The sequence below is a fragment of the Capra hircus genome, chromosome 20 (genome assembly GCF_001704415.2).
Source record: "Capra hircus breed San Clemente chromosome 20, ASM170441v1, whole genome shotgun sequence".
NCBI classification, from domain to species: Eukaryota; Metazoa; Chordata; class Mammalia; order Artiodactyla; family Bovidae; genus Capra; species Capra hircus.
The window spans coordinates 9930235-9944521 of NC_030827.1; the positions used below are offsets into that span (position 1 = coordinate 9930235).

General features: G+C 39.6%; 1 protein-coding gene across 1 annotated transcript in view; it reads right to left on the bottom strand.

The window, feature by feature from the left end:
- The window catches only part of MCCC2 (methylcrotonoyl-CoA carboxylase 2), an 80510-nt gene continuing 66584 nt past the window's right edge, over window positions 362-14287 (bottom strand). The window contains exons 12-17 of the mRNA XM_005694592.3: window positions 13293-13369; window positions 11271-11337; window positions 8748-8904; window positions 7741-7855; window positions 5896-5981; window positions 362-2965 (exon numbers count right to left, since the gene is read on the bottom strand). Of these exons, the coding sequence (XP_005694649.1) occupies window positions 2848-2965; window positions 5896-5981; window positions 7741-7855; window positions 8748-8904; window positions 11271-11337; window positions 13293-13369 (620 nt within the window). The 3' untranslated portion in view covers window positions 362-2847. The remainder of the gene's footprint in view (window positions 2966-5895; window positions 5982-7740; window positions 7856-8747; window positions 8905-11270; window positions 11338-13292; window positions 13370-14287) is intronic.

Here is a 14287-nt window from a genome sequence, read left to right on the forward strand (position 1 = left end):
GTACCAGGAGAGAGTCTCCCACCGGCTCTCTCACCAGAATCTTAGAAGTTATTATATAGAGTGCTTATCTGAGTTCAGTTCATGTATTTAGGCCAGATGGCCTCGGCAACACCTTACTTTCTCCACGCTGCTTTCAGCAAACTATGGGAATGGTGGGCAGTCGGGGGAGTGGGAAGGAGCCAATGATTGTCCCGTTTGAGGTCAGGGGTCAACTGGCGGTCTCCTCCTTCACAGGACCTCCTCAAAACATTCATCTGAAAATGCAACTTAGCTCTGAATTGTGATCTTCTATCTGTACACATCTCAAAGAACTAAAGTGACTTCAGATACCCAATGCAGCCTAAACTGAACATCACGTACAAATGTTTGAAATATTAACTTTATTAGGAAAGCATTTCATAGTAGTATCAGATCATATAATCAGTCACTTCATTTTAAATACAATTAAAATACGAACTTTTCATCCATTTGACACATATCTGGGCACCTACTAGTGCCAGGCATTGGGGACACAGGTCAAGCAGGAGGATCCCTGCTCTCACAGAGCTTACATTCTAACGGGAGGGCAATATTTTTTTTTTTTAATGCTTATATTTCTTATAAACACATTAAGTCAGAGGAGGAAAATGGTGTTCTACAAGAGCACATAACAGGTGTCTAACCCAACCCAGGGAAACCACAGAGATAAAAAGATAAGTGTTTAAGTAGAAGGGAGAAGAGTTCAGGCAGAGAGAACCTCATAGACTCTAAGAGGGGAAGGACTTTATAGGTTCAAGGAATTATAAGAAGTCTAGAATGGGAGGCGTACCCAATGTGAAAAGAGGAGTCAAGGAGATGAGACTTAAGAAGTGATGATCAAGACCCATGGAGGGCATCAGGGGTTTGGCACTTCTAAGGGAACCAGTGAAAGATGTGAAGCAATGGGACAGATGTGCGCCTTAGCATGGCCATTCTAATTCCAGAGTGAGGCAGAGATAGGTAAGACTGGGTGCAGGTAGACTCCTTTTAAGCTCTGCACTAAAGGACAAAAGTAGTGGAAGCATTCAAGAGATAGTCAGGAGGCAAAATCAATTGAACACGAGGATCGAATTCTGAGGTTCCCTAAACCTGTCTGACACAGAGGTCTGGAGCTCAGGGGAGAGCTGTGTTAAGAACTGTCAACATAGGAATCATCCCCATTTAGACAGTAACTAAAGCCATAAGAAGGGCTGAAATGGCCAGACAGCATAAATGAAGCCATGAAAAGCACACACATTTAAGAATGAGGAAGAATAATATTCGGCCATAAAAAGAATAAAATCTTGCCATCTGCAACAAGATGAGTGGACCCTGAGGTCCACTATGCTAAGTGAAATAAATCAGAGAAAGAGGAACGCCATATCTAACTGATATGTGGAATCTAAACAACAAAACAAGCTTATACAGAACTGATTAGTGTTTGTGAGAAGGGAGAGGGGTGAGGGTGGACAAAATGACTGAAGAGGGTCAAAAGGTAGCATAGGTCCAGCTATAAAATACATAAGTCCTGGGGATGCAATGTACAGCATGGGGACTACAGTTAATAATGCTGTATTGCATATTTGAAATTTGCTTAACAAGTAAATCTTAAAAGTCCTCTTCACAAGGAAAAAAACAGAAAAAATTTCGTAACTGTTCATGATGATGGATGATGATTAGACTTATTTTGGTGATCATTTTGTAGTGTACAGAAATATCCCATCATTATGTTGTACACCTGAAATTAATATAATGTTCCATTCAATTATATCTCAGTTTAAAAAAAGAAAAAGGAAATGTGCCAGAGGCAGGGAGAAGAGGGAATGGGAGTTATTATTTAATAACAGAGCTTCAATTTGGGATGATGAAAAGTGCTGGAGATGGATGGTGGTGATGACTACCAACAACGTGATGTGCTTAACATCACAGAACCGCACACTTAAAAATGGTTAAAATGGTAAACTTTATGTTAGGTATATTTTGCCATAATTAAAAGAAAAAAAGAGACACTTCTGTGCTATTTGTATCTTTTAGAGTAAGAATGTATTCACATATTGCTAATGAAAAATCAAGACAAACGGTGAAGGGAAGGAGGAAAGAGCAGAGGAAGCGGGGCCTGCAAAGGAAACTGAACGAGGACCGGCAAGGAGGCTGGTAGGTTACAGCGTGGAAGCTCCGAACAGCGCTGCTGGAAGGAAGTGTCTGACCGATGTGAATGCCCCAGGGAATTGAATCAGGTAAAGCTGGAAAAAGACCCACTGGTTTCGGGAACATGGAAGTCAGTGGTGACCTTGGAGAGGAGGGCTGCTGACAGTAGAAACCAGAAAGTGAGAGGGTGAGGCGAGAATGGGTAGGAAAACAGAACCTAGGGTGCAGACGGCGAGAAGTCCGATGCTGTGGAGAGGAGGAGGACGGTGGCTGGAGGGGAAAGTAATAGATGCTTTTTTAAAAAAAGTACATTAACATATCACCATGCATAATTGGCAAAGCAATCACTTCAGTGGAAATACAATTTTCTGTTTAAAATATCTCAATAATACCTGGAATTTACAGGTAACAGAACTTCTCATACTTCTTAGGGCTTAGAAAGGATAACGCTAAATTATTTCCTTCCTTCTAAGCATGGCAGAGTTGAGCCATAGAAAGCTTTTTCTAAGAGAATTTACAAGGAATGGCATTTCATCAGACAAATATCTTCACTGATTTTTTTTTTAAGGTAGAAAAGTACAATGCACTGTGTTAAGAAAACACTTACTATTAATAGCGACATGTTAAAAAAGTCTAAAATTTTAAGGCTACAAATATACTAAATTTCAGTACACGTCCAATAGAAGATGCTTTATATTCCAATCACATCCTCAAGATGCCGAAGTCAGTTTTCTGGATGGGTGCGTTGAGGGCAGCACTAAGGCTGAGACCCAGGACCAGCCTGGTGTCCACTGGATCGATAATCCCATCATCCCACAGCCTGAAAAAAGACCAAAAAATGAGTGACTGTGAATCCTGCCCCAAACACCCAGTTATACTCACAATGCCTCAAAGTGCCAAGGAGGTCTTTCTGCAGGTAATATATGGATCCCCTGATGAGCTTCTGTGTATTACAATCTCACAATAGGAACCATGATCAAGAACAGGAGAGAGGAAGGAAAGAAAAACGACTTGTCTCAGTCCCCACAGAATGTCAAGTTGAACTTGAGGCTTTAGGAGCAGCTTACTACAAGGAACCTCAGAATAAACCCTGGTTTTAAAATACTTTTATTTCATGAAAAGCTTTCTCATCCCTCCTCTGCCCACACAAGCATACAAACCAAAATGATATATTACTGCTATTATTATGGAGATCCATATAAACCAAGGTAAGAGTCTCCAACCAAAGTCCCCACTGAAAAAGGTATAGTCCCCCAAACTCCTAAGAAACTATGAAAATTATTAATAGACTTCAGTCCATTTTATTAATAAAGTAAATATCTTTATATGTAGTTCTTTATTTTTTTGCTACAATAGGAAAAGCAAGTAATGGTTTTAAACTGATTTCAGAAAAAAATTTAGAAGTAGATATCCTAGTTTGCTATTCATGGACAACCTCATATTTATACAGAAAAATGAATAAGAAATAATATTTTTTAAAGGTCATTAGTGGGTGTCAGTTTTGCTTTTTGTAAACAAACTGCCTTCAGTATCTAGACATAGCATCAACTATTAAACCATGCTTACATTGACAGACCATGAGTCAAATCTTTGCTCATAAAACATCCATAATAAGTACCCTAAAGTATCAACAAGCAATAAAAAAATTATTTTTGTAACCCGTTCAATTGACTATACACTCCCTCTGAAGCCTACAGGCCTGTGTGCCCAGTCATGTCCAGCTCTTAGCAACCACATGGACTGCAGCCCCTCACTGGGCTCCTCCGTCCCTGGGACTCTCCAGGCAAGAGTGCTGGAGTGGGTTGCCATTTCCTTCTCCAGGGGATCTTCCCGACCCAGGGATCGAACCCGCATCTCCTGCATCAGCAGGCGGATTCTTTACCACTCCACCACCTGGGAAGCCCCTTTTGGCACCTACAGCTGAGTAATATAGCAAGCACAATGATATCAAGGTTGGTCCAGGTAGGAGGTCCTTAATCAAATGTCTGGATAAGTTTGGATATAAAAACAACTGAGAAGAAGAAAATTGGCATGCTGTACAGGTAACATGTAAGGATAAGGAAAACACAGGAGGTTGCAGCGCAGATGATGACAGAGCTCTCTGAAAAGACACACCTAGCCACATTAAAGCCTAAACAGACGAGGAAATTTATTAGTAAACTGAGATTTATCCAACTGAAGGAAGGTGCCATAAACTGGCTTGAAAATCCTTTCATCTTTGAAACAAAGGTGGTATATCCATGCCACCAACTGTTTTAACAGATCAAACATCTACAAATTAACAGAAAAACTTTAGTCTTCAACATTAAATCCCAGAGATAAGTCTAACTGGGCCATGTGCTCTCCTGTCTTGAATATAATCCATTAATAATAATAATAATGTTAAGTATGAAAATAATAAGGGATTCAGTCTAGCTAGGGCTGGAAAACAAATTAACGACTCACACAAAATATGCTATTTTTCAAAATTTAATATTCCAACTGTCCTTGTAAATTTCAAAGTCTTATGTAAAAACAAAGTTATAGGTGAGCTTATAATGTATATTTTCTCTTTAACTTTTTATATGATTTTCTATTCCTTCTTTGTTTCTACTGGCTACTACGTAAGCCTGTTTCAGTGAGGGTAAAAAAAGAACATACAATTTCTCAAACCAAAGACTATATAAAATATCCTGTTCTTAATTGAATGAGTCAATGACCTGCCACAACAAAACACACTTGGACATTTGCTTTCAGAAATACATATTAACAAGAAGAGAAAAAGGTTTTTCAAAAATCCCAATGGTATTAATTTAAAATTTGAAACTAATGATGCTCTGGGAGATAAGTATGTTCAGCCTTTGCAGCCCTCCAACATCAGGAGCAGAGTCTGCCACAAAAGATGCATTAAAAAAAAAAAAAGATGCATTCAAGTGACTGACATGGATTCTATCTTTCGATTTTCCTTTCTCCAGTAAATGACACAAATCACAGCATAATTAATTTTAAAAGACACAAATAGTTATTTTCTTTTTCCCATATGCCCAAAGGATAAAAGGAAGACATGAAGCTTAAATTATTGTTCAGAATGCACAACATTAAAGTTGTTGAAAAAGAGGTCCGAAAGCACACACATGTCTCCAATGGGGACAGCTGGGATAATTTATTACCTCATTTAAGTGGTGTAAGAAACAAACAGAATAAGAACCACAGTGGTATGTGAGGTAATTGCTTAATGTCAACACGTGGACCCTGGCTGTGAATAATCACCTTCTGATGCAGCAGGCTCACTTGTTAAGAAGTGTCACTAAGTGTCTGACCATTTTCATGTTTAAATGCGGTAAAAGCAAAATAATTGGAGAGGGGAATGACTGGGATTCATGTGTCTAAGCTAAAATTATTGCAGAACTAACTCCTGAAAGTGACACAGCCAGGATTTTAACTCAACTTCCCAGCCCCAGTGTGGTCCACTTCCAGCCCCAGTGTGGTCCAGGCCTTAGACTACTCAATTAGGAGTGGACTAAGGGAAGAGGCGGGGGGAGTGGCAGGGTCAGACCAATAGGGATGGATCCAAAGTCCAGCCTGGAAGAAGAGCCAGCATTTCAGCACCAGGCATTCCCATTAGAGAAACAACAGTACAAAACTGTGTCCAAAAATTATTTTTTGCTTCCCACGAGGGCTGGATGATGCCAACTGCTCAGATCTCGTAAAGGTATTGCTCTGACTGTCAAGATCTATCCATCAAAGAGTTAGTTATTCTCTGGCTCCCACCTTGCACTGGAATAGTAAGGGTTTCCTTCCTCTTCAAACCTCTTAATGATGGGCTCTTTTAAAGCTGCTTCATCAGCACTGGAGAACTGAAAGAAAAGGGACCATGAGTAAGTACTCCTGCAGGGGAACATGGATCCACTCAAGAGCATCTCAAGGGAAAATGGGGCAACAGATTTCATGAATGACAATGTTACAACCAACATCTGAACAGTGAGGTGTAGATTACATGTGATGCTTTAACATATATGATCTCACCTGAGATGTGAGTATCTAATAAATTAGTGCACTGTTACATCTCCTTCATCAGAGCCAACATCCTGAAGTTGCTTAACATAAGGTCAACACCAAGGTTATCACATATTTCAGCAGGGTAGAGCAACTGGATGTGAATTATACAACATAACAAAAGGGCTATATTACATTTAACAGCTTCTGTTTAAGGAGGTGGAGAAGTTGGGGATTTTCAATCAAAACAGCCAAAATTTTAAAGATTTTAAAGCTTAAAGGGAAAAGACCATAAACCACATTTTAAATAACCTCTGCAACTTCCCAGATAGCTGAGATTTTTCTGTAACACTTACGGGCTGGCCCATCCATATTGCCAGAAACAAGTGATAATTGACTGCAAACTCTATGCAAATTAATTTCACAATCCTGAAAAGTATTTTCAACTTAAAGATTATTTTTTCAAATAAATCCAAGCTTTCTTATGTACTTTCATTGGCTAATGTCATTTATAACTCAAGAATTTAAAGGGAAAACCACTAAAATCCTACACTTTCCTTTAACACATAAAAATAGATGAATTCATATATCTGTACATCAAATTAATCAAATAACTATTTAATAAGGTATCACTGTGCTGGGCTAGCATTTAAGACATGTCTTCAAAACATCAGGTAGAATTTCATAGACCCCACTGCACACACATGCCCCTCTGCACACACAAACATGAGGCTTTCCTTTTGCTTGGATACTGGTCAGCACTAAAGTGAATCTGAAACCTCAGTTCCACAGAACTCCTGTCACTTGGGATGAGAGGCATGGATGAGATGCATTCAGGGAGACAGGAACCACCTCTGGCTTTATACTATCCTCACGCTACATCCTAGGCAGTTGACCAGATGATCAATCTCTAAATGACAGAACTGAGAGCTCAAAAAGGCAGGGCCTCCTCTATGCTATGCCTTCCTATGACGAAACAGTGCATCCAAGCAACTTCAGGAGCATTCACCAATCATGAAATAGTTGTAAGTTATAATAAATTACAATGTAAAATTTCAGATGAATCTCTAACAGACACAAACAGAAGACTCCATCTCAAACAGTCATTTGCTGATCTGCCTTTCGTTAAGCTTCCGGGGCCCTTTCCAGCCTTCTTTGATACTTTCAGCGTAATAATGGTATTCAATTCTCATTATATGACAGGGCCTCCCACTCAAGGTATCCTTAACAACAATCTACAAGTAAAACAGGAAACAAAATTCTGCGGCTTTAGATCATAAAACCAAAGACGTAAGTCAGGTTTATTTAAATCTCTTTCACTGCAAATAACTAAGAACCAAACATCTTTATGCCTCAGGCACTCACAGACAAGAGTTTCTGAAGTGTTTTCTTAGACATTCTTAAAAATGTATAAATTACTACAAGAAGTTACTTCCAATGAAAGGGCTTTAAAAAGAGAGATGGAGAATGCGGAGGTCTAAGCTGCTAAAGCAACTTCCAGGCCAGCGTCTTCTAGATAGAGCCAGGCCCTGCAGGTTGGAACCGTGCCCGTGAACCTGGAGGGTTCTGGGTGTGCTGCTCCCGGCTCCAGTGCCTGGTGAGCCTCAGGCAGCACTTTACCTGCTTCCCTTCCCGTGCTCGTTGGTCCTTTGTTACGGTCGCCAACACGTTAGCTGCCTGCTCTCCTCCCATCACTGAGATGCGAGCATTTGGCCACAAGTAGAGAAATCTTGGGCTATGCAAGGAGAAATGAAAGAATGATCAAATGAACTCACTGTACGACACAGAGATTTTCAGAGGCTCATGTTTACCTTTTAAATCAGCGGTTCTTCATTCTGGTTGCATGCTATGATTATCTGAAGATTAAGAAAAACAAAAATAATGCCCAGAACCTACTGCAGATTAATCTCCAGCAGTGGGGCTTCAGCATGGTAGAATTTCTAAGTTCTCCAGGTGATTCTAATGTCTGTTTTGATGAATTATATTTTTCCATTTTATCCAAATTTACTGGGCAAAAATGTATTCAAAAGATCTTCTTATTATGTATGGTTATATGCTATTCTCCATTCCTAAGATTGGTGATACATCGCCTTCTCCCTTTATTTTTTAGTTTTAACTGGGGACTCTCAAGTTTGTAACCCTTTTAAACATAGCAACTTGGGGCTTTCCTGATTCTTCTGTCTTTACAATGTTTGTGCTTTATTATGTTCTGTCTCTATTTTTCTTGTTTTAATATCCTGCTCTTCTTTGAACTTCTTGGGCTAGCTGCTTGGCTCAGTGATTTTCAGCCTTACCTCTTTTCTAGTATATATATATATATATAAAGTCTACACACCTTCTTCAAAACAAGACTTTAGCTGCATCACACAGGTTATGATACGATATATAGTATTTTCATTATCAGCCATCTCAAAATATTTCCTAATTCCCACTTTGGCTTTCTTCAAAGTGGTACTTTTAGCATTAAACTTCATTTCACCCCTCCAGAGGATGCAAATTATGGCCTAATTGAATGGGCTTTGTGAATACCATTCTATGTTTCAAATAAACTTGAAATAAACCTACCACTCATAATTATACCTGAAGTATGATTCATTCCTTCAGAGGAAGTCTTGACAACCACCTACCTATAGGCCCTGCCACACATGCCGTAGTTTCCAGCCCCGTAAGATCCCCCAATGATGACAGTTATCTTCGGCACGCTGGCACAGGCTACGGCAGTCACCATCTTGGCACCATCCTTGGCAATTCCTTCAGCTTCATAGTCTCGACCAACCATAAATCCTACAGGAAAGAACAGAAAGAGAGCCTCAGGGTGATGAGATTAATGTGCGGTCATCTTCACCAAGGTACTGGAAGGACATCTTGTCAAGCTATATATATTTTACCAGAGGTCTCTCACCCTAACAAAATATTTATATGTGAAATACGCCCCCCAAAAATTTACTTTTAAGGGTAAAATACAATTTTCTCTAATCATTTTAAAAATTACTTACACGTTTCATCTGGATACACACAGAGATCTTCAGACAAGATAACAATGCCACATATCTTCAAGAAATTAATCTCAAAACTACAGCTTGGTGAGGAAAGAGCAGGATGAGGCAAGTTAAGGGAAAAGTACTGGGGCAAGTCCAACTGTGAAACTGTGGGTTTCAGGGCTCATGGACCTGGTTCACAATATAGATTATTCCTTCTGAACTTTGAGGAAATAAAATTAATGTTTCAGAGAGATGCTCAGAGTCCCTGTCAGTGACTCAATAGCAAAATAAAAGAATTTTCATCATTACGGGATCCTTCTACTTCTCCAAGCTCCCAGCTCTGTTGAAACTGATCTGCAGCCTCACTGGGCTTTCCAGGCCTTGGGATCCTTTTCCTCTTCACCTTACAGACACCAAGTCAGGCTTCATCTGTCTCCCTCCCCTTGATAGTTGCTGTTCTTGCTTTGCACATCTGCACTGAGTAATTCAGTTCAACCACTTTTTCTGGATCACCTGTACTTGCTGTGGCTACAATAACCCTTGCCCTCACCAGGCACCATCTGCTTCCTCTGGCTACCCACCCCACCCCTCTGAACTGGGCCCTCAGAACAGCTCAGAAACTCCTTTATCCATTTGATCTTGACTCCCTGTAACATTTCCAGAATAGCTATCTCAAATACCGACTCTTTAAAAGTTCTTACCCCCTACCCACCACTCCACTGCCCTGCTAGTCCCTGTGAATGATTTTACCTTGAAAAAGAAGACAAGCCATTTCACCTGGCTTTCTCTGACCCTTCTTTCTTTCACCATAAAGAACAGCATAATCATGCTGCCTTCTTTACTCTTATCTCTTGGAAGACTCAAAGACTGTCCCTTTCTCTTCTTCCTGGGTGTTTTCTATTCCCACAGCTTTAAGTCCCATCTCCATGGAAGTCTCCATGTTCCCCTCCAGCTAATACAGCTTCTGTGCTCAAGGCCGTTCAACTGCCCACCACGTATCTCCAGATGGATGTCCCACAGGCCCCTCAAATACAGTATTGTAAACCAAACTCCACTCTCTGTCCCCAACACACCTAAAAATAAAATACAACAAAAATGTAGGAATCTTCCAAGCACACAGTTTAACTTACTGGTGGTTAATAAACCATGAATCATTATTAGAAACAAGGTCTCTGAACTAGCAAAGCTTCAGAAGACTTTTACACGAGCTCTTAGAAGGTCTGCCACACAGCGCCCTCTCCGGCCGCAGCTGGATACAACTTCCTCAAGAGTCATCTAACCAAGAATCTTCAACAAGAACAGCACCAGATGAAGATGTTTTAGTACCAGTACTGTGTAAAGCCCTGCTAACTGTCAAAGGCCAAACTCCTTCTCACAAAGGCATGCCTGATCCCAGCAACTAATTCAGGGGCCTCTCCTTCCTTTGAACCTGAGATAACCATGCATGACTTAGAGGTAGAAAAAGTTTTCAGCTCAGCTGCATATTAAGAGTGCTTCCTATATGTCAAACACCAGGCAACGCACAAAAAGTATAAATAGGAAAGTCAGAAAATTCCAGGGAAAAGAACTCTAGAATCATAAGAGCCCTTAAAAAATCATTTTATCCATCACCTTAGGATGATCCATGGATCATGAAATTGGACAGGGGACATTGGTCATGTTGTTCTTTGGAGTCAAAACTCCAATTCCAGACTTTGGTTCAGGATGTACGTGTCCATTTAAAGAAGATGTTGCTTCAGGGAGAATAACACAATGAAAGATGAGGAAAAGGAGGACCAGAGCATTGCTTGAAATCTTTTAAGGGCAACAAAGTACGGGAAAGAGACCAGGGGTCAGACAACATCCTCTGCCACTGATGACAGTGGAACTGGCCCAGAATACTGCCGCTTTCCGGGTGGGTGGGTGCAGACACGCAGGAGTAAAAGGAGGTCACTCGAACGTGGTGCATGAAACTCAAAAACTGCCTGGCTAAAAAATATGCATTAACTCCTCCAAATCTTTAAGATTCATGAAGCAGTAACCTTTGAAGATAATCTAGAGAGCGCAAGTCCAATCAAGTTCTCTGTTATGAGGGAAGCGTTCTATGTTGGCACTGCCCAATACATGAGACATATTGGACAGTGCAGCTCTGAAATAAATGCAACCAAACTGGTGAAACTATTTTCTTACCAGTAATATTTTGAAGGAAGAGCAGAGGAATATTCCTTTGGCAGCATAACTGGATAAAATGAGCCCCCTATAACCAAATAAAAAAATCTTTTCAGAGGAGGTTAACAAATCTGTAATCACCATGCGTCCTGCAAACACCACACTGGGGTCAAAGCAAGAGTACCCTCTGCTTGGCTAGCCTGACCTTACGGTAACAGTAACGGTAATACCACAGTGCAGACCCACTGTCGATGGAACACTTGACTGTGGTTTGCACGGAACCTGTGCTGCCCAGGCACCTGTCTGATCACTGGCATACGGCCATAGCACAACTCCTGCGTCAAAGATGACACCAATCACTAACATGCCAACAACAAGGAAAATTTAAGGAACAGGGAAGAAAGAACTGCTTGTCAATGAGAATTTTTGAGTCTCACTATACGGCATTCTCTGGTTCTCCACTTTTAAAAGGATAGAATATAAATCCTTCTGGGATATCTGTGTTTTGATGATCATCTGAAATTCTTTCACGCACCAAGATTATAGTAAAATATATCTTTCCTACCAACGTGTTTCAAATAAATGGGATTTTAGATAAGTGTTAGAGACCCTTTAACCTGAAGCTAAGGAAATTAGTTAATGACACAAAAATATTCCTTTCCCTATTTTTATAAAGATTATATGAGTAAAAGAACAATTAAACCATTTGTTTCATATTTTACTCTCTATTCACAGATGCCCTTAACTTAGCTGAAAATGCCTTGGCAAGTACAAGATGGCAAAGCAATTGCTCAACCTCAAATACGAGGATGAAGAAATCACAAAGACTTGTGTGGCTTAACTTCAACAAATGAAATGTCAGACTGGGGCCAAACACAGCTCTTCTCCTGGGCTTATCTGTGACAAGCCAGCAAATAAAACGAGGTGGAGTTTGCTGACCCTGGTCTGACATATCCTCTATTGAAATACGCATATTATACAGTCACTTAAAGTCAGTGTATTAGGAATATTTAGTATTTTAGGAAATACTCACTATATGTATTATTAAATGAAAGCAAGCAAAATCTCTCTATACATGGCAGTACCCATTCTGGTTTTTGGTTTTTGTTTTTTAAAGAGAGGGAATTAAAAAAAAAAAAAAAAACTAAGGAATATAATCACATGCTACCCAAGGTTGTTTCTGGTAAAGAGTGTAGCTGACTTTTCTGTTCTTTATTTTTACTTTACTTTCATCTTATAATCACAGTGGGGAAATGACAATGAATACAGAATCCAGAAACCAACTTTACTGGTAAAACATTCCACCAAAGACAAACTCTTCCTAACTGAGGTATGAAAGTGCTTAACTGCCTACTACCTGCCTCAGTAAGAGACGCTTCACCTTATTATTCACCTACCTTATGAAGAGGAAAAACAAAACACTAAACATTTTTATTTTCTTAAGAAAACATTTTATCAAGTAAGTACATGAATTACACTTATCCAAGTTTAGGTAAATCTGAAACAATGATGTATGAAAATGAATACTGAATCAAAAAGGTATTCATTAATTTCCTCTCTTAAAACCAGGGCTTCAGTAACACTTCTCGCTATCTTCCTGTTTCCAAAAAGTGAAAATATAGTCAGGTTAAAACGATGACAGGATAGAATACAGCAGATGATGTCTCAGAACTATAAGAATAAGTATTAATATTGTTGAATCCCTCAAGTGCATGAAATACTATCAAGACAAGTATTTCCATATTCTTCGAATATATACACACAATCCATAGCAGTTATAATTCAAGTATTAGAACTTTCCTAAAACAATCATTTGTATCTTAATAGTGCTCAAGACAATTCATCATGTTTATGTAAGCCTCCATTAAGCTGTTTCAAACCAACATGCATGCACACACATGGTCACACGCTCACACACAGTGTTCTGTTTGCTAAGGCATCTGGTTAAATATTTGAAAGCTTTCATGCAGTAAATTTTCACTCATTACTTGATATGTCTAAATTAAAATAGGAAAACCTTGGAACAGTTTTAACAGTACTTGCCTTTTTTGCTGACTCAGAAAAGAGAACTCCATTGTTTCCAACGATACCTACTGGGTATCCAAATATTCTAGCAAATCCTCAAAAGAAAATTGAAAAAAGAAAAAAAGATGTATGTATTTGAGAAGGCTTTTAATTGACCACAAGCAGACATATTTATACATTGTTTAATTTCAAATCAATGTTTAAAATGTAGAGATTTCATCTGTGGTACAAAACAGCTCAGGGCACGATTTATTTCTAAAGCACTAAAGTCTGGGATTTATGCTTTCTTTCTTTTTTTTTTTTAAGCATGCTTATAATGTAATGTTTATTTAACTTGAAAAACAAGACTATTCGCTCAGTTGTATCTGACTCTTTGCGACCCCATGGACTGTAGCCCACCAGGCTCCTCCATCCATGGGATTCTCCAGGCAAGAATACTGGAGTGGGTTGCCATTTCCTTCTCCAAGATTTATGCTTTCTGGAAAGGGCTGTGTCACATGTAAAGTACATTATCCACTTGTCTGATCGACTGGTTTGGTTAGATGATCGGGTCAGTGCATCATCCATTCAGTCACGTAACATGTATGTAAGAGCATCTACGTCCCACACACAGAGAGTATTCTGAACTAGAACAAGTCAGAGACATGGATCCCTTAAAAGGTCAGTGTCCAGAGTCACCAGTCAGTTTCAAGTGACCAGCTTGCCTGAAACTGCCTGTGTTAATAATATTCCCTTTGAAATAAAGGGGATAAACTCAGCAAAGACAAATCTTTTTAAAAAGCAGGAACGCTCAAGTCCGGTGGTAACCAAGCTGAAGGTAAGAAATGCAGGTAAACTTAGAAGCATGTATCACCCCACTTTCCTTTTCTCTGTGCTTGCATCTTTTTCTTCCTCCCTTTCCCAAGTTTTGGTTTTGTCTCACCACGACTTCCACTACCACTCCAAACACCCACTACACACACGTGCACACACACACACACACACACCAGAAGTAAGGGAGAAGAAAAATGGTG